Source organism: Lutjanus erythropterus, chromosome 11, assembly GCF_056507025.1.
Source record: "Lutjanus erythropterus isolate fLutEry1 chromosome 11, fLutEry1.hap2, whole genome shotgun sequence".
Lineage (NCBI taxonomy): Eukaryota > Metazoa > Chordata > Actinopteri > Lutjaniformes > Lutjanidae > Lutjanus > Lutjanus erythropterus.
Genome location: NC_139327.1, coordinates 34,292,501 through 34,314,118, shown reverse-complemented (window position 1 = coordinate 34,314,118; position 21,618 = coordinate 34,292,501). Strand labels below are relative to the sequence as shown.

The 21,618-nt window shown below is 38.7% G+C and overlaps 1 protein-coding gene and 1 long non-coding RNA gene across 2 annotated transcripts in view; one reads left to right on the top strand and one right to left on the bottom strand.

Moving 5' to 3' along the window:
- The first annotated feature begins 106 nt into the window (after positions 1-106).
- The window catches only part of bckdk (branched chain ketoacid dehydrogenase kinase), a 36,117-nt gene continuing 14,605 nt past the window's right edge, over positions 107-21,618 (top strand). Inside the window, exons 1-10 of the mRNA XM_084730012.1 lie at positions 107-498; positions 4,470-4,538; positions 4,657-4,767; positions 9,438-9,485; positions 12,712-12,831; positions 13,182-13,280; positions 14,619-14,692; positions 16,413-16,541; positions 20,357-20,446; positions 20,793-20,948. Of these exons, the coding sequence (XP_084586138.1) occupies positions 253-498; positions 4,470-4,538; positions 4,657-4,767; positions 9,438-9,485; positions 12,712-12,831; positions 13,182-13,280; positions 14,619-14,692; positions 16,413-16,541; positions 20,357-20,446; positions 20,793-20,948 (1,142 nt within the window). The 5' untranslated portion in view covers positions 107-252. The remainder of the gene's footprint in view (positions 499-4,469; positions 4,539-4,656; positions 4,768-9,437; positions 9,486-12,711; positions 12,832-13,181; positions 13,281-14,618; positions 14,693-16,412; positions 16,542-20,356; positions 20,447-20,792; positions 20,949-21,618) is intronic.
- The window catches only part of LOC146319408 (uncharacterized), a 21,474-nt gene continuing 12,781 nt past the window's right edge, over positions 12,926-21,618 (bottom strand). Inside the window, exons 2-3 of the long non-coding RNA XR_014771547.1 lie at positions 13,174-13,354; positions 12,926-13,017 (exon numbers count right to left, since the gene is read on the bottom strand). This is a non-coding gene — a long non-coding RNA (uncharacterized LOC146319408). The remainder of the gene's footprint in view (positions 13,018-13,173; positions 13,355-21,618) is intronic.

Below are 21,618 nucleotides of genomic sequence, written 5' to 3'. Positions count from 1 at the left end.
GGGGGGGGGGGTTGTTGATGCGGTGTCGCTCCGCCTCTGACTGACTGATTGGTTTAGCCGTCATGTCGTCGCCCAGACTCTCTTTCCCACTGGCCAATGCGCACAAAGCCCTTTCTGTACCCTCTCTACTGTATTCAGATACGTGCCTTTGTGCACCATTACGCGACCCCAATGGCCTCGTAGCAACACCAGAATTCAGGGTTCGTACGGGAACAGGGCAGTCCTGTTCACACACACACAGCTCGTGTCCAAATGCGTCCGGGACTGGCGGCTAGAGCGGTGGAGATGCTGAGCGGGGCGACCTGCGGGGCCAGGCCGAGGCTCGGCAGCCTCTTGCTGGCTCCTCTCACCAAAACAGTGCCACCGATGTCAAGCACGGGGAGCCACAGATTTCGGTCCACGTCCTCGGTGCAGGGGTTTTCAGAGCTGGCCAGAGAGCGGTCGAAGACTGTCACGTCGTTTTACAACCAGTCCGCCATTGACGTGTCTGCGGAAAAGGTAAGAACGTGACTTCTATCTCATGCACTCCTCTGAGACGGTGCTACAACTACTCCGGCAACGAGGGCGTAAGCTAGTTGTAGCTGGACAGTAAATGCTAGCTGTTAGCAGGTGTCGTATCTAGAAGGGAACGCCAGACCCAAGAAAAAATCTCGCGAGAGTGACAATTTTAACTCAAACCGTGATCTCTCTGTAATCCTAACCAAATGTTTTTTTATCCCTTAACCTTACCTAATCTTAACCACAACGTCGTCACGTTGTATAACGTAATAAGTATATACAAGAAACAAACAAGGCGTATAAATCTCGCGAGAGTTTTGCAAATCAAGGGTTCCCTTGTAGAAACGGCCGACAGCACCACTTTTGCTGCGTTCAGGAACACTGAAGAAGCAGTAAATATGTGTTTTTACCTCTTGGACAGCCGTTAACAGCAAGCTTTCAAAGCTATGTTAGCTAGCAAGCTTAAATATGTTCCTTTTTCGGGATGAACCTCGATTTCTCTCTCCAACTTGGAGAAAACTCACTAAGAGGGAAATGCCTATAGTTAATGTATAAAATACAAAAATAGAAGATATAACGTAACGCTGCATTAAAATAAAACACAAGTAGTTACATGTGGGTTTGATTTTAATGACATTAAAGTGTTTACGATGCCGACTATATGTATTGTTATAGTGCATACTTTCAACAAACCAATGTCACCATGACCGTTACGTTAGCATTAACCGCTATTTGACCGATTTGTTCGGAGGAAGTGAATGCAGCGTTGCGGTTTCTCCTGAGAACATTATGTTTTGATCGCTGACATCCGTTAATTTCGAACAAATTAACACAACAATAATGCAGATCCTACCAGCTTAATCATTTGTTGTCTCCTGTGTTGGCCGTTCAATCAAAAGCTGTCCAGGCAAAGCTGCCATTTGGACTAAAATTATGTCTAACTTAACGTTTTCTGTACGAAGGTTTGGGAATAACAAGAGAGTTGATGGTGTAGAGTTTCAGAGATGGAGTTGCCCAATAAGTCAGTTTACGATCTGGCTGCTTTTCCAGCCTCTTTAATATCTCGCATATTGTGAATTAACTGAAAAAACACGTAGTCTAAAGTGCAGTATTGTTTCCTGACATCTTTATCAAACTCAAAGTCAGTTCTTGCCGTGGTAACGTAAGCTATAATTGTATCTGTCATGCAAGTGTAAAGCAAATGCACCAGCATTTGTTTTGTATAAAATGAAATATGTTGTCAAACATGGACAGCTTTTTCCCAATAATTATAAACTAGAAGCCAACAACACTCCCTTCTCCCTCTGAGTTTTTTTTTAGTCTTGTCTTTTTTTTCCTGGCAAGAACACTGATGTTGCATAGATTTGTCATCTGCTTACCAAATGTCTGTTGGACATATTGGCCTGCTTTTTTTACACAGAAAAACAAGCGACACTAGTATTTCTTAATAATAAAATGAGGAAGGAATTTGCAGCTGCATGTTCAAATATGAGATAATGCACCACCCAAGTGATGAGTATTAAACAAAAACTTAATGTGCCAGGAAAGTAGTAAACCTGTCACACTGATCAACAAAGAGTCACTGCGGAGTGTCATTATTAATATTAAGTGCATGTACCCACTTATCTTCAAGCCCACAAATGTGACTTGCCTTGTGACTTGATCACACATTAACCCACTGTAATGGTCCCCAACCTTGAGGTTACATGATAATGATTAAGTGGATAAAAAGGCAAAAAATAATATTGTGTTGGATGGTCATGGAGAATGAATCCTGATATTTCTGGGTAACTTCTCATCTTTTGCCTAGACTCACATTCAGGTCAAATTTTCCATGTGTACATTTCAGAAATGCAAATTTTCTGTGCACTGGAGCAAAGCCTTTCACAGTGTCATAGTCAGGTTAATGAAACTACAGTTAAATCAACAGCTGTTTGACTGAGGTGTGTCAGCTGGACCCTGTTTACATCTGGTATTAAGAAGAGATGCAGTCACAATGCAATTACAGATTGCATGAGTTTACACCTTTTATTAACATGGATTTGTCCTGATCCATATGAGATATCAACACACAGACTGCATGTTACTGCAAGATGTAGACAATCCTAACTTAGCTTACCTAAATAATAAGGCTAGGTATTGTTTAAAAAATTACAATACCAGTACCAAAACCAAAAACAGTACTTTTAAAATGTATTCCACTACACTTATTAATTACTTTTTAAATGTAGTCAGTAACCTAATTAACCTAAACGGTTTATCTGTGTAGCTAGTGTTAGCAGTTTGTCTGTGTAGTTTTTGTTAGCAGTTGGTCTGTGTAGCTAACATTAGCAGGTGGCCTGTGTCACTAAATTTAGCAGTTGGTCTGTGTAGCTAGCGTTAGCAGTTAGCTTTACCTGTAAATGTTTCTTTAAATTAGATTTTGAGATAAAATAATGGCAAATTTTCCCCCTAATCAAAGAATTTTCTCAAGGGATAAGGAAATGGGAGGTATAGAATAGGTATCGTTTGACTGGAGAAGTTTCATTACTATTTTCAATTGATGCCTTAAAGGTATTGAGTATTGATAAGCAGCCCAACTGAATAAGACCTGACGTTATGACCTGCAGCTATAATTTCAAGGCTTCCTTCACGTGCAGGTTTAATCATTGTCAACGGCTACATTCTTAACACCTGGCACAGTTTACTTCTGAATCGTTCTAACGCACAGACTTGATCTTAAATTGTGCAGAACAGACGAAGAACTATTTGAGAACTTTATGGCATTCATCAATTCAGTGGTACTTCTGGTTTGTTCTTAGGTAAGAACAAAATTTAAACCAGTATGCACAAAAGACAACTTGTGCTTTGTGATGTGAAAATTATTATATAGAAAACATAATTTACTGTATGAAAACACAGAAGAAAATTTTACACAACTATTTATTAATTTAAATGTTTACACTGGGTTAGTGAGACAGACTCTACAAAATCTGCCAGTACTCACCCCTGTCGGTTTCCTGGTCTTCCACAGAGAGAGTTTGGTGATAAGTCAGATATTTCTCAGATGCACCATGCACTCTGCATACTTCTCCATTTAACACCAAAGTACATCCAGTTTCTATACCATGCTCAGCAGACCAGATAAATCCGCTTTACTGAGGTACACATCAGGGTGTCTGCTGCCATTATATGGATTTATTGTGGTGTTTCTATATGCTAATTGCAAACTCCCTGGCACCCACATCCAATCTGAGATCAAATGTGGTCAGATGGGTGCGAGCAGACGTGATTGTCAGCTCGTGTTTCATGAATCCCACACAGGATTTTCAGATTTCCCTCGTACTGGTTGGTTTAAGAAGAAATATAAGAGAAAAATAAACACATTCATACACGACGCCCTGATTATCCTTCAGGTGTAACACTTTTTGATGAGTTGATGAGGTAGTCATTTCCCTGTAATACAGTCATTACACAGTGATTCATTACCTACTGCCTGGTCATGCATTACAGGTTAATTTCCCACAATACGCGGGGCTCAACAATAAGGACTGCCCACTTGCCCAGACCAAGTAAAATGCCACATCATGCAAATAAATCTGGCAACTCACTCACAGTGTTTTTTCTTGCAAGTATGGCATAAAATGCTGTTTTCAGCCTCTCAAATATGGTAACATCCTGTTTTCTCTACTTATTATTATATTAAAGTGAATGTCTCTGGGTTTGGGTTTTGGACTGACTAGAAATTTAAAGACAGAGATTTTGTAAATCGTATTTTTGAAAGAAAAAGATGACAAAGTTTTGTGGTATCTATGGTCATAAATATCCATCACGTGGCAGATCAACATGTTGTATAATGAAGCTGGAAACAGCCTCAGGCACCACTCTAGACAGACCAAGATAACCAGGTGAATAAAACAGAGTGGTGTACTGGAGAACAGTTATGTCACCTTCTCACTGACGTGTACTTGTGTGTGTTAATGTCTCCTCAGGCTTCAGTGCGACTGACCTTAGCGACCCTGTTGTATTCTGGGAAGTCTCCGGACGGACACCACATCTTGGTAAATATTTCGGCCGCACAGATAGAGCCGCCAAGTCGATGTTTAATGGGAAACTCTTTGATCTCTGTCACTTTCCACTCACTTGTTTCCTGCCTTTTGTCTGCGTGTGTGTTCTCAGAGCAGTGCCAAGTACCTACACAAGGAGCTGCCCGTGCGAATCGCCCATCGCATCAAGGGTTTCCGTAGTTTGCCCTTCATTATTGGTTGCAACCCCACCATTCTGCAAGTGGTAAGAACAACACAAACCTCAAGACACACACATTACTGTCTCCAGCAGGGCTTCTCAAACTTTTCTGGCATGCCCCTCTTCCTCCCTACCCCACAATTATTCTCTCTCTTATAGCTGAAAAACAAGATTTTTAGCACAGGACATCTCTGCAGCCCTGCAGTACCTCATCATAATGCTGTTTTTCTCATACATTTTTCCTTTTTCAAAAAAGATGAGATTTGGTTCTGCGATTTGGATATGGCACTTTGTCATTTTGCGATTTCGATAATAATGCGATTAATTGTGCAGCCCTAGTAGCGACCATAACTATGGCATCATAGGCCTGTCAAGCTTTGTATTTCTCTACATGTGGAAGTAGTTTCCTTGGTGCTCTAAGAAGAGAAATACTCTGTGTCTCATGAGTCTGGATGCTGGCATCTCTTTTGTAGTCTCTCTAAAATGTGAAACACAAGAGTGCAGGTGTGGGGAAGGGATTACACCTCAAGGGTGGCTGCACTAATAGAGTCCCCATGCTTCTTTTTCCCACGTTAATGAGTGCATTCCTGTTGTCTAACGCACACATGTGCCATGATGTTTGCTGAGAGCTAGCTTTAGCTTTAGCTTTACATATTTAAGACACTTTTGCAGGGTTCCTGTTTTGAAATGTGTCAAATGGAGACATTAAAAGGTCAGCTGACTCAAGGAGTTTAAGCATTAGCATTAACTTACATTAGCTATCTGCACTTATGCTATCTGCTAGTGAGAGTCTTTATTTTAGCCAACAAAATCCAGTTGTCAGCTAGAAATGAGAAGGTGCTTTTGTTTACTTTTCTGTGGAATCAAAGATTTCATGTTTCAATAATTTGTCCCAATGTCAATTTTACATCTGTCACTGTTATCAGTGTAAGCAGCATGTGTGCAGTGCAAGAATGGAAAGCTTGAAAGGCATACAGTAACTAAGGAGGGTGGGACTTAGCACAGGGTCAGTTAAGTTTTACTCCATGTTTTTCCCTTTGTCATCGACGCCATACCTGTAGTGGATTTATGTACCACCAGTGGGGCCTGCCCCACAGTTTGAGAACCACTGTTCTACTATACATGAAGCTATATATGAAGCAAGGAATCAGCTTCTATAATAAGAAAGTGACAACTGGGCCCGCACAGGAGTGTTGAACTTTGAATGAATGGAGGGACACACTCTCTTTAGGAGTTTCACATAGCTGGCGACTCCATTGTTCCCAGTGGGAAGAGGCAGGTGTGGCATCAGAAGGTAGAGCAGGTTGTCCACTAATCATAAGGCTGACGATCTCCTGTCAATCTCCTGATCCAAGTGTCAGAGTGTAGCCTGGAAACCAGACATAACTGTGAGCTCATGTTTCATTGGCTCTGGTAGATACGTCTGTCCACCTCCCTGTGAAACGTTAGATATTCTGCTGTTCTGTGCGACTCGGGTGCATATGAGGCTCTGTGATGCTTCATTAAGCATGACACTGTGGGTCTGCATAATTTCACACTGCATCGCAATAGCCTGTTAAAAGTGTTTATACAGTTAAAGTTTAAACAGTGTTTCCCCTGTAACTCTAAGTCTGGTGGGCCTCCAGGCCAACAAGTACTACCAGGCAAAATAAAGTATTTTTTTAAATCCTAAAAATAACACCAATTATGAATCTATTTGAAAATTAATGCAGTGTTTCCTCCTCCAAAGCCTTGAGGAGATGGCTCAGATGGTAGCTTTTCTTTTTAATCCTCTGTTTTTCACCAATGGCGGGGCAGACACGAAGCAGGGCATAGGGAAAAAGTCAGGTGAAGCACGTATGCTGTGTCCACGCAGACAGTGTTGCTGCCCCGTCTTTGTGCACTGGTTTTGCAGAATAGTTGTAAGGAGAAGAAAACAGTTGTAATAAAAAAGCAGTGTGTTTTTCTTTCCTCCATTGTTCAGAGAAAGACACCGTACAGCCATAACAGCACTGGTCATGGCCACACACACACGCAGACACATGCTTGAATGAAGTCGGTGTTAGTGATAGATGCTAGGACCAAGATAAAGTGAAGACAGACAAGGAGATGGACCAGCTGACTGTTGCCCAACTGCAGTTAACTTTCCAGCTCTTCAGGATAATGTTAGCCAGCAGCAGACTGCTGTTCACAGACTGACAGTTAAAATCTCACCTCCAGTTCTGGCTGAACAGTAAACAACCTGTGTTGACGCATCTCCTTTTCTCATCCAGACTCGTTCAACTTCTTCTCCTGTTTTTCTCACTGCAAAGCGAACTGTTGCACCACGTCTGTCTGCGGTTTGTTCACGTGAACCATGTTTTTAGCCTAAATCTTCACTGTAGCAGATCTCACAAGATCATGTTCCCCGCTGGTGTGTAATCTAAAAGTTATTTAGCAGTCAGTGCTATATTATGAGTATCGGATTTAATTTTACATTAAAGGAAAGTTGCAAAAATGTTTGTGCATTCTGTCAATTGTAGTTCTTAGAAAGACAGAAAATTGGAATTGGCCAAAATCAGAATCGAGTAAGATAATTGCAATCGGTGCATCTCTACTCGTACCCCTCCCTGCTTGTCACATGTTTCATTGCTCTGATTGGTTTTTGGTCTGTTGCATTCAAAGACATCTTGATCTGCACTTGTTGTTAATGCCTCTTAGAAGTAAAAAATGTTCCAAGGGATTCCAGGCTAATTCACATTCACAAATCAGTCTGAAGATGCTCGCCTAGTTGAAGTGTTCTTGGGAAAGTCATTGAACTCCAGAGTTGGTTCTTACAGCCACCCTTTGAAACAGCAGAACACTAACGGCACACGAATGGTAACAGTGTTACTGTGTGAAAGGATTTGCATAGATTATACATGTTTTGAAGTATACTGGCCTGTGTGTATGGCACTGTACGAAAAAGTTAAAAATTCAGAAACATGTATTATACAGAACAGTACGATTCATGCTGTGGCCAGTGTGTGACACAATCAAGGCTTATCTAATCTAATAAAATCCTGTTCACTACAAGTGTTGCTATAGTTATCAGACTATTTCCCTGTGACTTTTGAAATTGTTGAACTCGTGCCAGAAATCCCGTCTCTGCTTGTATAACACCGTTTAACGTAGCTGGCAGCAGATGTAACCTTCAGTATCTGGGTCAACGTGACATGACCCATTAACGATAAGGAAAGCTTTTATTTTCACAAGAGCAGGGAATGTCAGAGTGCATATAGCACAGTCGGTTCAAGGAGTTCAAGGGTGAAATCATCAAAAAGATTTTCTTTTTCTTCTGCTTATTTTATTTTATTTTATTTTTTTACTACTTTCTGTTTTTTTCATTTGTTCCTTTTTTTTCTTATCTTGACTGGATAATCTTGATGCACAAAAACCTGATTTTATCCACACTGGGCCTCATGCAAGAGCCCCTCTTTTAAACAGATTTATTCTTTAGTGGCATCCATTTTAAAGAGAATTCACCAGTTTTGTCATAACTAGGATTTTTCTCTTCACCCCAGATAAAATTCATGAATGGTCCTGTCCTTCTGTATGAGCTTGTGACTACACTTGGTTTTTTTTTGTTTTTTTTTCTCTCTTTTAAAACTTTTCACAGGGACTATTTGTGGCTAAATGATTTAAAAAATCTATCTACTTGACTGACTGTCATATTTAAATAGTAATGTTGTGAATTTTGTGGGGATCTTTATAGGAAAAAGATATTTTCTCTGCAGCACAACAATATCTGATTTGAAATGATACACATTTTGTCTTTAACAATATTGCACCTCCTGAAGTTTGAAATTTGCAATTGTGATTTTGATTAAAAAAAAAAAAAAAAGATTAATCTGTTCAGGTCTAGGACAGTTTCTGCACGGGAAGGTCATTTCAATGAAAACCGTCCACTGTGTAACATCCTGACTAACTGGGGCACTTCTTGGAAAGACATGTTGCTGTTGAGTTTTTCAAATGCCTTTTTGAACAAACAAAATTCCATCAGACCCTCTCGTACGGAGGTGGAGCACAACCTTAACACAGCGATGTCTCAAAACCTTAGCTGATTAAAAACTTATAGTACTATCTGCAAACCCTACCACACTCAGTTTAACGATATCAGAGTCGAGGTATCACGTATCAGGTTTCTCATTTGTTTCCAGGGCCTCCATGTGGGAACAGAGCGCTCTATCGCAGCGCTGTTCCCTGCAGGCCCTTTAGATTCACAGCCTCTGCATGTCTCGTTGCTACTGAACTTTCACCTAGATTGTTTCCTTTCTGGTATCGCGGAGCTCCTCTGTGCCGATTACATAAAGAGCAGCTCCTTTTGTATGGCACCAGTTGTAATGTAGGTCAGGGTGGCTTAACTCACTCTGTCAGCTCTTCTCTCAGAAATAAAACAATGCTAAGAGCAGATTTTCAGCCGATAAACATCCTGGTTATGAATTAAAATATGATAAATCAATTTCAAAAAAGAATTTAAATGCACAACAAGCTTATTTTCTGGGGAGGAGTGGTCCAGTTTTGTTGGTAACACAGATAATCCATCATCTAGAATGACCCTGAAATGTAATCCACATGTGGACGTGTCAGCGGTGGTGTGGGGCCCGGTCAGGGGCCGGTGGGCCTGCTGGTGTCTGTGATGCAGCTTCATGGTTGGATGGGTGATCACAGAGAATCAGTCTAACTGCAGCCTCACCCTCTCTTGTCCTTTCTTACAGCATGAACTGTACATCAGAGCCTACCACATGCTCAGTGACTTTCCCTCGGTGAGTGTCACACACACACACACACACACACACACACACACACACACACACACGGGATCATAAGTTCAAGTTCTTCATTTCTTAGGCAGCAGCTTTGCCACATTTACCATAAACAGAAGTGTGCTGTCAAATCATTTTATTTGTCTGCATGCAGCAGCTCCAGGATTGGTTGATTTGTTTAGCTCTTCAATTTAGCCAATCAGAATGTAACTTAAGACCATAACTCCCACTGCTGTGTCTTTGTTAAAATTTATTAAATAAAAAAGCCACAAATGACGTCTCAAAATCGCTGATTTGGTCCGATCCAATTCCCGGAAAAGGTATTTGGTAGGGCTGCGACTAACAGTTATTTTCATTGTTGATGAACCTGTTGATTATTTTCTTGATTAATTGATCAGGTGTTTGGTCTATAAAATGTCTGAAAACTAGAAGATGACGTCCTCAAACGTCTTATTTTAACCACAACCCAAAGATATTAAGGTTACTTTTGCAAAGGAGTAAAGAAACCAGAGAATATTCACATTTAAGAGGCTGAAATCAAATATTTTTTTTCTTAAAAAAATATCAAACCAATTAACTGATTATCAGAATAGTTCAGATTAATTTAATAATCGATTAATCATTACAGCTCTAGTATTTGGTTTTCTTTTAATACCACATACTTTTTACAGTTATAAATAAGCAGAGAAAATATGCAAACCCTCATGTTTGACTAGTTAGAACCACCTTATATTTTGTATTTTCTATCATTTAAATTACTTAAATAATCGATCAACTGTCAGCTGTCTACAGGAACACTCTGGAAAGATATTGTTTGCCATTTATGTTCTTATGAAACTAAATTTGATTTGTCACTGCAAAGAGACATTCACTTATTTGTTTCTGTCAGGTGGCATTACTTTTAAAAGTAACTCATTAAACTTGTAATAGCTGCGACGATTAATTGATTATTAATCATTAATCATTCAGTTTTTATGGTGAAGTACAACAAAAAAAACTTTACAAATATACCTTGGCTTTTATAGAGCATTTTGCCTAAGAATTAAAGAGACCAAAACACCTGTGGTAGGCAACATCGGCTGATAATTTATTGGCCCTGATATTTGTCATGCATCCCTGAAAGCATTTAAAGAAGGATAAAAGTCTTATTTTTATTGTTTTTTTAATTAATGAATGAAAAATATGCATGATTAAGTATGAACACAAGATAAGACGTTGAGACATCTGGTCTTTCTGGTGGTTGGGTGCATCAGTGCAAAAAAAACCATCAGTGTTTGATTTCAGATAAAGGCTTATGGAAGAGTAAAAAGATAAGTATTCATCCAACCATGTATAAGGCTGTATGTATAAGATTAATCTTAATTTAATCAAATAGTCTCACTGACAATAAGTTCTCTTTTCCAAGAGAGACCTGCGATCAAGAAACATTTACAAAAACGCAGTCAGCAAACAGAAACAGCACAGTTGAAAAAAATCACAAAAACATGTCGGATAATAAAGCTTTAAAACCTCAAATGGGAATGTAATGAAGCCAGTTTGCAGTTCATTTAATTTTAAAGGTGCATAAAGCCTGAAACCAGTTCTGACAACGTTAATGGAAGCATCTAAGATGAGGTATTTACTGGGTCGTGAACTGTAGGTAGTAGATTTGAATGAGAAAAGAGACATTAGAGAGTTAGGAAACTTAAACCGTGAAGCTTTGTAAATCAGTAGCATGAGATGACTTATTTTCCTTGACAGAAAGAAGCAATAAAAGTGTTGTAACAAGAGATTACTGGATTTATATGTGTGTACAGTATATTTATGTCAGGGCTGCGTGCCTGTAAAGTGTTTGACAGTCTAAGAAACTGTATATAATAAAAATGCAAAACAAAATTTATTGTGCTGCTCAAATGTTGTTGCTTCAGAGTTAAAATAACTGTTGTTTTTAGCTAACAAGCTGACAGCTTATGCAGTCTTAGTTTTGGGGTTTGGGATGGGTTCAGTTGCAGAACTCAGTGTGGAATGTGGGTCAGCCCTCTTCGTTTATTTCTCGGCTGTCAGTGACAGTGAACAGTCTCAGGTCTTCATTTCACTTTTGCCTTCACTGAGTTTGTGGCAAATAAACGAATGTACCCTTTTGGTTCTGTGATGGTACAGGTCTGCACAGGACTGATAAGAGACCTGCTGAACATGTCTTTTTTTGTTTTGTTCTGTTCTGTTGCCATTCAGGCACCCGTTTGTTTCTGAGTTTGAACAAAGACTGATCTGAGAAGTTGCCCTCAGGCGTTCTGTGCTAGATAAAAACATACACCCTCTGACTTTTTTATGTTTTCCATCACTGAATCATGGTGGATGTCATTTAGATTTCTGACTAGCACAGTAAAGGTCACAGTTAGAGGTGCAGTTACCTGTACTGTAATAGCTTACAAGGTAATTTATATGTATTACTAATGTAACATTGCTCTCTTTCTCTTTTTAACAGACATATTGTTTTTATTCAAGATTTAGTTTATGGTCATTTTCTTGTGTAGTTGCATACATAAGAAGATAAAATGCATTTCCTTGCAGCCCATAGTGGTGTTAACACAAGACACACAAAAATCTAAATCTAAAATCCCTTTAAAAACAACAACAAACACAACAATATAACTAAAACATATTCAACTCAATCACACAGATTGGTAACACAGATCAATGAAGTGCAAATATTGGTTTAAAAAGTGCATGTTTCAATCAAAAAGTGAATGTTCCTGATTAAAAAGTGCAGCTTTCTGTTTAAAAAGTGCATATTTCAGTTTAACAGTGCATGTTCAAGTAAAAAGTGCATGTTTCTGTCTAAAAAAATGCACGTCTCACTAATAAATCAGTTGCTACTACTCTGTGACGCAGTGCAGTCTACTTTCTGCAGTATTATCACAATAAAAACCAGAAAAGGGAGGGATTGTGCCCTTTGATTCGCTGGAATGCTCTCCTCTGGTGTACAGTTTCATTGTAACTGCACTGTAGAAGCAACTGAAAATGATTAATGAATGAAAAGCATTCATGTCAAAGAAAATAAGAAAAGCTCACAGTGACATTGTTGAATATGACATGCCAGTGTTGTACTGATTCAGAGCTGCAACAGATCAGAAAACAAGGACTCTTACTAAAAATAACAAAATATACTTGAATAAGTGAATTAAAGTTTCTGAAACAGGGCTTTCTAAACATCCAGTCTTAAAGAGGTGTGCTCGTCTGTTTGCAGATCAAGGATCAGGATGTGGAGGCTCGTTTCTGTAAACTGGTGCAGCAGCTGCTGGACGACCATAAAGACGTGGTCACCATGCTGGCACAGGGCTTCAGAGAGTGTCGCAGACACGTCCAGGTAACAACTGCACCTGCAAAACTCACAGAACTTCAAACTACCCTGGTGGCCAAGTTGGTAAAATGTTTGTCCCGCGTACTGAGGCTGAGAGTTGGCAGCTGTGGGTTCGACTCCTGCCTACAGCCCTCTGGTGCATGTCGTTCCCCCACTCTCTACCCCCCTTCTCCTGTCATATCTTCAGCTGTCCTATAAATTAAAGGCATAAAAATAACACTTTTATATTCTTATTTATATTTCATTTTTTTGTTTGATCATTTTATCAGCTGTTTGTTTTTGTTGCCGCTGCTCGAGCTGTTCGTAGAGTTCTGGCTGTGAAGCAGAAACAAACATTTCCTCTCCTACCTTTGCAGGATGAGACAATCCTCCGCAACTTCCTGGATACGACGCTGTGCTCTCGTCTGGGAATCCGAATGTTGGCCACGCACCACCTCGCCCTCCACGAAGACAATGTACGTCTGACTGTCTCAATGATACAAATTATTTTGGAACCTTTGTCCCGTGTTGTCTGCCTGGAGCAGGATGTCTGGTGGGATAGATGAGTCAGTGTTGTTTGTTGTCTAATTATTCAACATTGTCCAGTTTCCCACGCATACATCTCTGATGGCTGATGACATTTGGTGACCAAAACCGCTCCTCTCTCGCGACTTTCTGACTTCTCCACCATGCCTGTGCCTCATTAGTTCCTACTGAAGACATTAATCTGTAAAAAGGGATACAAATACATAATTTCATTGTTTTTAAAATAGCTGATCACTGTAGTTTTTAGCAAACGGAAAAGATCAGCACCCCAAAGTTTTATGTAGTAAAAAGTAGAAGTATTATGAAAGTGCCAGATACTAACTTGCTTATGTTGGGCAGTTTGCATAATTAAGCATTATTAGTTGAGCTCATAAGACTTCTTGTAAATATCCGTTTCAAGTTGCTTCACTGGGGTCATCGGGTGGGCATCTTTCTTCACTGGTGTTATTAATAATGACCTCTGCAACCCACCTCCACTGGTAATACTAATGCTTCCCAGCCTCGTCCCGCTTCATCTGCCATGTGTGTGAGTGCTTCAACTTCTTCTGCTCATATGCTTCCCACACCGCAGCCTCTGTAGGTACAATTAGTTTCAACAATGCATAGTGTCTTCAGTGAGGGACACCACAAAACCAGGCCTGTTCTGAGATTTGTTGACATCATCTCTGCTGGAAAGATGAGCTTGTGGTACAGATCCACTTACATCTCCCTGTCATAAGCTGTGTCCAGGTCAGATAGCATGACCAAGTGTACGTACAGCATTTCAGCAACTGCTTGACCGATTTAGACAGTATACCCAGTTGAGGGGCAACTCAGAGCGTTGAAGTTGAACCAAACTTAAGTTATTTTGGTCTTCTAAAACTTATAAATTGACAGAAACTTGATTAAAATCAGCCCACTAGGAGTTAAAATATGGTCACTTCCACTTTAAATGGCCATTTTGAATTTTGAAAATGAAAGAGGAAATTAATTCAGCTTCCTCATTTACCCCTCAGACCACTTCAGTATTGCTCCAGATCTGCCAATCACTTGCTGAAATATCATTCACATAGGAGATTATGCTAACTAATGCTTATTATGCAAATCTCCCAATGTATGCAAATTAGGATCTGGCAGATTCATAATGCTGAGGATCCATACTTTACATTTTTGACACAAAACTTCAGGATGCTCAACATTTCTGGGTTTACAGTGCTGGAAAGTAGACAAGTATGCAGCAGGAGATGCAAATGTTATATTCAAATAAATGTATATATTTTTTGTTTCAGCCTGATTTTGTTGGGATCATATGCAGACGTCTCTCCCCGAAGAAAATCATAGAGAAGTGGGTGGACTTTGCCAGGTAAGCGTTTCGTCGCAAAACTTTGTTTATTTATCACCTTTAGATGACTTTCTGCTTCTGTGCGAGCGCTCTGTTGACTGAGGGGAGTCAAAGGTCAGCTGATAAACCCTCAGGAACGTTCATGTTCCAGCGCCTGGAGCTGTGAACGAGATATGAGCTATCATCCCTGTTTACCTACCGTAATCTAATCAAATGACCTTTTTGGAGTCAGACATATTCACTGAGTTCACAGAGGAAGTTCATGTAGTTTGTGAACCAAAAATTAGCAGACCTGATTGGAAATGATCAAATTATCTGTTGTTTTGGGGCAGTGAACAGCTGGTGAACAAAAAGAAATCAGCATGTGTAAATTATTATCACAGTTACATTACATTTGTATCTAATAATGTAAATAATATCTCAATACTAATGCTGCATGATAAAGAAGTCATATTGCGATTATTTTGACTGAAATTGTGATATGCGGTAGTTGGAATGATAATTTTTTGCATTACAATTTTCATTTTTACTGATTTTTAGGCATATTTGCAGCACTACAGTACTTCATTATAATCCTTTTATGTCACATATTTTTCCTTTTTCAAAAAATTGTGATTTGGTTCTGGTTCTGCAATTTGGATATTGCACTTTCCCATATTGCAATTTTGATAAAATTGCAATAAATTGTGCAGCCCTGCTCAATAACTTCCAGACTGTGACAATATCTAACATTATACTACATAGTTACATAATAAATAATAATAAATGAATCTATAATATTATTAATAAAATAATGAGAATAATAGTTTACTTGCATGGCAACTTTCATACCAGGAATGCTGCCCAAAGATGCTTTGCAACAAAGAAACTGCATGCACCAAGTGCTTCACATAAAAAGGAATATAATGATCATAAAAACAGGGATATAATACAGAATTAATGCAGAATAAGATGAAAAATAAAATCCATATGGAAAATAAGATATGTTGAGAATAGCAAACATAGAATGCATCTTCACATGGTTTAAAAAACACTTGATAATACCAGTAAAAGTAAGATAAAAATAGAATGCATAACATAAGATGGCAAAAAAAACATTGACCTAATAACAATGAAAGTTAAAACAAAGTGTATATGCTGTGCATAAAATCAAGGAAAGAAGTGTCTAACTGTGAAGCAAAATGCAAAGAAGAGTCTCAGGCAGGAAGGGGGTGATCAATGGAAATCGTTTATAGCTGTCTTGAAGCGTGTTCATAAAACCAACCACACCTGAACGCACCACAAACCAGCCATCGCTCTAACAGCCTGGCACACAGTCTGCTGACTCTCTGTGCTCCCTCTCCCCCCGTCTGTGACACAGAGCAGAGCTCAGTGGAGGGTGACACAATGTTTTGCAGCAATGCTGTTATTCATCATCCATCAGTTATACAAAAGTTAAGTTAACAGACACCTGTTGAACAAGCAGAAGACAAACTTTGCCTGTAGGAACATGCTACTCTCTCTTAGTACCTGGTCTGTGAGTCACATGGAGCTCATTGTGATTAAGCGCTGACCGTGAACTTGTGTTATCCTCCAGCACTGACAAAAAAGGGAAGGACTGAGATTAGCAAGCTAATTTATATTGTTTTGTTAAGGCAGCTAAAGCGTGTTTGCAAAGTTAAGCACTTACATAATGTTATTCAATATATTTAATCCCAGAATAGATTCTTAACCAAACCAATGCACCTCATGTGTTCCTCAGGCGTCTGTGTGAGCACCAGTACGGTAACTCGCCCAGAGTGAGGATCAACGGACACGTAGCGGCTCGCTTCCCCTTCATCCCTCTGCCTCTGGACTACATCCTGCCTGAGCTCCTCAAGAACGCCATGAGGTAACTTTATCATTCATACACACCGTGTAATATTGATGTTTGTTCATTTCAGTTTATAACAAAGCTGAACAGTGCGCCAACTACAGCTGTTGATACTTTCTAATTTCTAAAATTCACAGCAGCTTTTTCCAAGTTTAACACTTGATGCGTTAAACTTGCAAAAACTGTTGTAAATGTTGCTTTATTTTTCCGTTTTGCTTTTGTTGTCAATACGTCATACCTCATCCTAAACATCCCGCAAAATCAATGTAGATCACAGCACCGACACACAAATCAAAACCTGTGATACAAATAACAATCCAAACCCCCAAACGCCCAGAAGCCTTCAGAAATTATTCCACAATTTTGCCTCTCTAAACTTTATTTATCTGATGTCATAAATAAGATTTAGGGGGATCTATTGGCAGAATATAGCAGAAAATGAATAAAATACTCATAAGTATGTTTTCATTTGTGCATAATCACCTGGAAATAAGAACTGTTGTGTTTTCGTCACCTTAAGATGAGCCCTTTATATCTGCAGATTGTGTTGCTCCTCTTTCATGGTGGCTGCCATGTTTCCGCATGCTTGGAATGGAGAAAGAGAGGCAAGGTTTGCAATATGCAAGCTCGTCAGTACATGTCTTGAAATCCTACACACTGGTCCTTTAAATTAAAAAAAAAACCTAACAGAAAAAGAATGAAAAATGAGAGCATCATTCTGAAGATAAATATCATTCTCCATCATCTCAGGTGACCACAAACCAAAATCTAAACATCTTCATACAAAAGGATTTAAGGTAAGATGAAAATAATTGGATTAAATTGGATTAAATTGGATTAAAGAACAAAAAATGGAAATGCAGCGCTCCGCTCCTGACCCATCCTTATTGAGAACAAACTGCTGCAACACGTGGGAATGCACAGTTCAGATCACGAGCCATTAAATGTGTGGTTCCACTGAGAGAGTGGAACCAAAATAAACTTCACTGGAATCCTCACGAGAGGCACTCGACGTTCTGTGATGTTAGTCCACAGCCAGCAAAAGAGCGTTTCTTTTACTGGCCACATCCAGTCAGGACAAAGTCCATTTAAGACTGTGATTCGTTGAACTTTTCTCCAAACAAGTGCTTGAACTTTAAAGTGAGGCCTTGTTTGGTAAAATTCTGTATGCAGAAGACTTCACAAGTGAATTTAAACACAGTTTTATTAAGATCTTTATTGGATAAATCAAAATAAAAAGCATTAAAACAAAAAAGCCGTGTTTCCACTACATGGTACAGCTTGATTCTTCTTGCTTTTGGTACCTCTGCTTGGTTTTTCCCCTCAATGTAGGCGGAGCTGATTGTCATAGTGACGCTATTCCAGTTAGAAAATAACACACACACACACAGGTGGTTTGGACTTGTGAAGTTTCAGCCTTTATTCACTGACAAACTGTAACCTAAACTGTACATTTACTGCCAGATTGACAACTTTGCTGCTCACCCTCGCTGTCGCACACACTCACTATGCACACAAAAAGGGAGCTACACTATATCAGAGGATGTGAAGGGATGTCAAAGGTACATGACACTTTGTTATTTTACCACACTGACGTTTTGTGGGCTGCCATTTTTGAGTGAATAGAAAAATTGTGGTCGCTATTGATAGTAGCTTGGCTATTTAAAAATGCTGGTTTGTGCAGGGTGTCCCGTGCAACGCATTCAATCAGTGGTCTGCAGTGATTTCACATCTCAGCTCACTTGGAACCTCAACTGAGATAATAGGGAAAAAAAACGTATTAGAAATATTCAATAATGGTGAGCAACAAAAAGTGAGTAGAGTCAAGCTGAGGTGTACCATGTGGTAGAATTGCGGCTATAAATTAATCTAAAATGTGCAGGACAGAAAGAACTATTTTGGCTTTATCTAAAAATTCTTTGCCTTTAGACTCTTAATTATGTCTTTACAGTTATCACATGAACTACAGCTGCTCAGAACCCATACTAATGTAAATGTATTGAAAATCTTGTTAACTGAGGCGTATTTACTCAACCAGTCACTGAAGGTTGTATAGTCATTTAGGATGCATTCATTTTTTGTATAGCTATATTGTTTCATTTTAAAATACTTTGTTCTGCTGTTAGCAGAAGTTGATATAATTTATGTCCATATTTATCCTTCTTTGAACGAATCTCTTGCAAAACTTGGTTTGTCTGTTATATGTATATATCATTTGTCTGTCATAGAAAGCCTAATAGCCTGTGCATCCTATGTTTTACTCTTATGAGTAAAGAGCATCCAAAAATCAAACAAAGAATCACATTATTCTGGTACATAACAATAAACATAGTCAGAGAAGGAAAAAGAAAAGCAATTACAGTTTAAGTAAAGAATAACAAGTAGAAATTTTTTTGTGTGTTTCAGACAAGAAGGATGGAATCTGAACAAGTTCACAGTATAAAGTATGAAGAACACATACAATGTACGGAGATTATAATAAAAAAATGTGTGCGTACTTCATGTAAATGTAACGTGACATGTCCGTGGGGCGGGATAAGATTCAGTGTCAGTGGTGGTTCCAGGAAAGGAAACTGCTGTCCCTCACCAAGACCTCTGTAAGCAAAACTTGACCCTTGAGTCTTTTTCCATCCACAAACGTCCACTAGTAAAATATTATCTCCATTATAAACAGTGCTGTGACGGCAGCCAATGATCTCTCTTTTCTATCTCTGACTGTGAGGGAGGAGGAGCAGTAAAGACTTGTGTACGTTCTGTATTGTTTTGAATTTTGCCTTGTGGTCAGAGCTCACAGCAGCTTTTGGCTGCAGCTGCTGGCTGTACTGTGTGTTGTTGGATACATTCCCGTCATTCATCTCGGTGGTTAGAGTAATTAAGAGGAAAGGAGGAGGAGAGGAGAGAGGCGATTTTGAGAAAGCTGGTGTTAATGTTGTTGTTAACAGAAGTAGAGTCCATGTCAGTGTAATCGAACGTCCTTTTTAGTTCAGCCAAGATTAAAAAAAACCTCATCCATCCGTACAACGGATTAAAGATGTATTTATTAACTGTTGAGAGAATGAGAAAAAGATATTTCAACAGCAACCGCATTTTTGCTTATTTGGCACAAAATCCAGTGCCAAAACAATTCATACCAACAAATTTGATTGATTTGATTTGATTTACATCAAAACATCTTCGATGTTTACAATTTTCCACAATTCAGATGTCAAAGAGAAGTTTGCAAAGACTTTATTGAGATGAGAAAGGGTTAATGTATTTTTTTTTTGTTTGAAAAATGCTTGGATTTGGGATAAAGTGCTTTAAACTACTTGAAATTGTAATTGCGTTAGTTTCATAATAAATCTGTCTCTCTCTGATGGAAAAGTTCACTTTTTAGATAAAGAAACAAATTAAGTTGGATATTGTACTTCACTTTGAGAAACAGAAGTTGACGCCCCTCTGTAGAATTCTATCACAAAACATACTTTTGGTGGTTTACAGCACAATAACGTGATCATTTTGAGTAATCTATATAAATATGTAATTCACTACAGCTGTAAGGTGCTGGAAAAGTGATGTGCTCCACATGTTATCTGATATACAAGTATACTGTATGTGTTTCATACATAGGCCTTTATGTCTTTATATGTTTCAGAGGCTGTAATGCTGTCAGAGAATATACGATATGTTGCTGTGGAAATAAAGCTCTTATTGAGGAGGAAAAAGCTATTTGGTTTTTAATAACAATTAATTTAATGATTGTTTAATTAAAGAAAGTGCTTACAATTTGCAACCCTAAAGAGAACTCAGTCACCATTTATTGCTCATGACATTCATCTATTTTGTCTCCTCAGGGCCACCATGGAAAGCCATCTGGACACCCCATACAATGTGCCCGATGTGGTCGTCACCATCGCCAACAACGACATTGATTTTGTCATTAGGTGAGTGGTTTAATGTCTGTTTCATCGCTGCTGGTTTAAAAACAATATTTGATGAAGTTTTCCTACTTTGGTCCCTCACCAGACGAGGGATTCCTTTAAGTGTTGCAATCAAAGGATAAAATCCAACACCGAACTTTAAATCTAATCCTTGCTGCTGTTGATCGTTTACCTCAAATATAAAATCCAGCTTTATGAGTCCTTTTCAGAAACGTAGCTGCTGTTTTAAACAAGCTGGAGTGTTTTCAAAAGGGGAACATTTAAGCCAAAGGAAAAAAACACATTTATTTTCAAATACTGCGGTGGTCAAAGCTTTCAAAAATGAACTTTTTTAAAATTTCCATTTAAGGATTTCAGACCGTGGTGGCGGCATCCCTCACAATATTATAGACAAGGTGATGGACTACCACTTCAGCACGGCTGAGGAGAGCGCACAGGACCCCCGCATGAGCAACCTCTTCAACAACATTACCAACAGTGGGAACCAGTCCAGCCCCATGCATGGGTAAGAATTTCCTTGTTCAGTATTTACAAATACTCAGGCGGTACAAGATTTCACTTTTTTCAAATCCTAGTGGATACCAATAAAATAACCAATGATTTCATATTTTTGTATTTTAAAAAAAAGAAGAAAGACTAAGATCAGCAAACACGGTGATGATGATGATCGACCGAAACCAAACCTAGCTGACCAGTGAATTACTGCGACAACAAAAACAAACAACAATTCTGACTCTTCAGATTTCCTTTATTGTTTATTTATTTATTTTTTTCTGGTGAAGTTGGTCAAAAAAAACTCACAAATACTAAGTTTTTATACAGCATTTTGCCTAAGAATTCAAGTAAAATGCTTTTACATAATCTATGAAATCAGATATTATAATTGCTAATATGTATTGGCCATAAGTTTATGATCAGGTATGTATGTATGTATGTATGTATGTATTGGTCATAAGTTCATGATCAGGTATGTATGTATGTATGTATTGGTCATGAGTTCATGATCAGATATGTATGTATGTATGTATGTATGTATGTATGTATGCATGCATGTATGTATGTATGTATGTATGTATATGTTAGTCATAAGTTCATGACCAGGTATGTATGTATGTATGTATGTATGTATGTATGTATGTATGTATTGGTCATACGTTCATGATCAGGTAGGTATG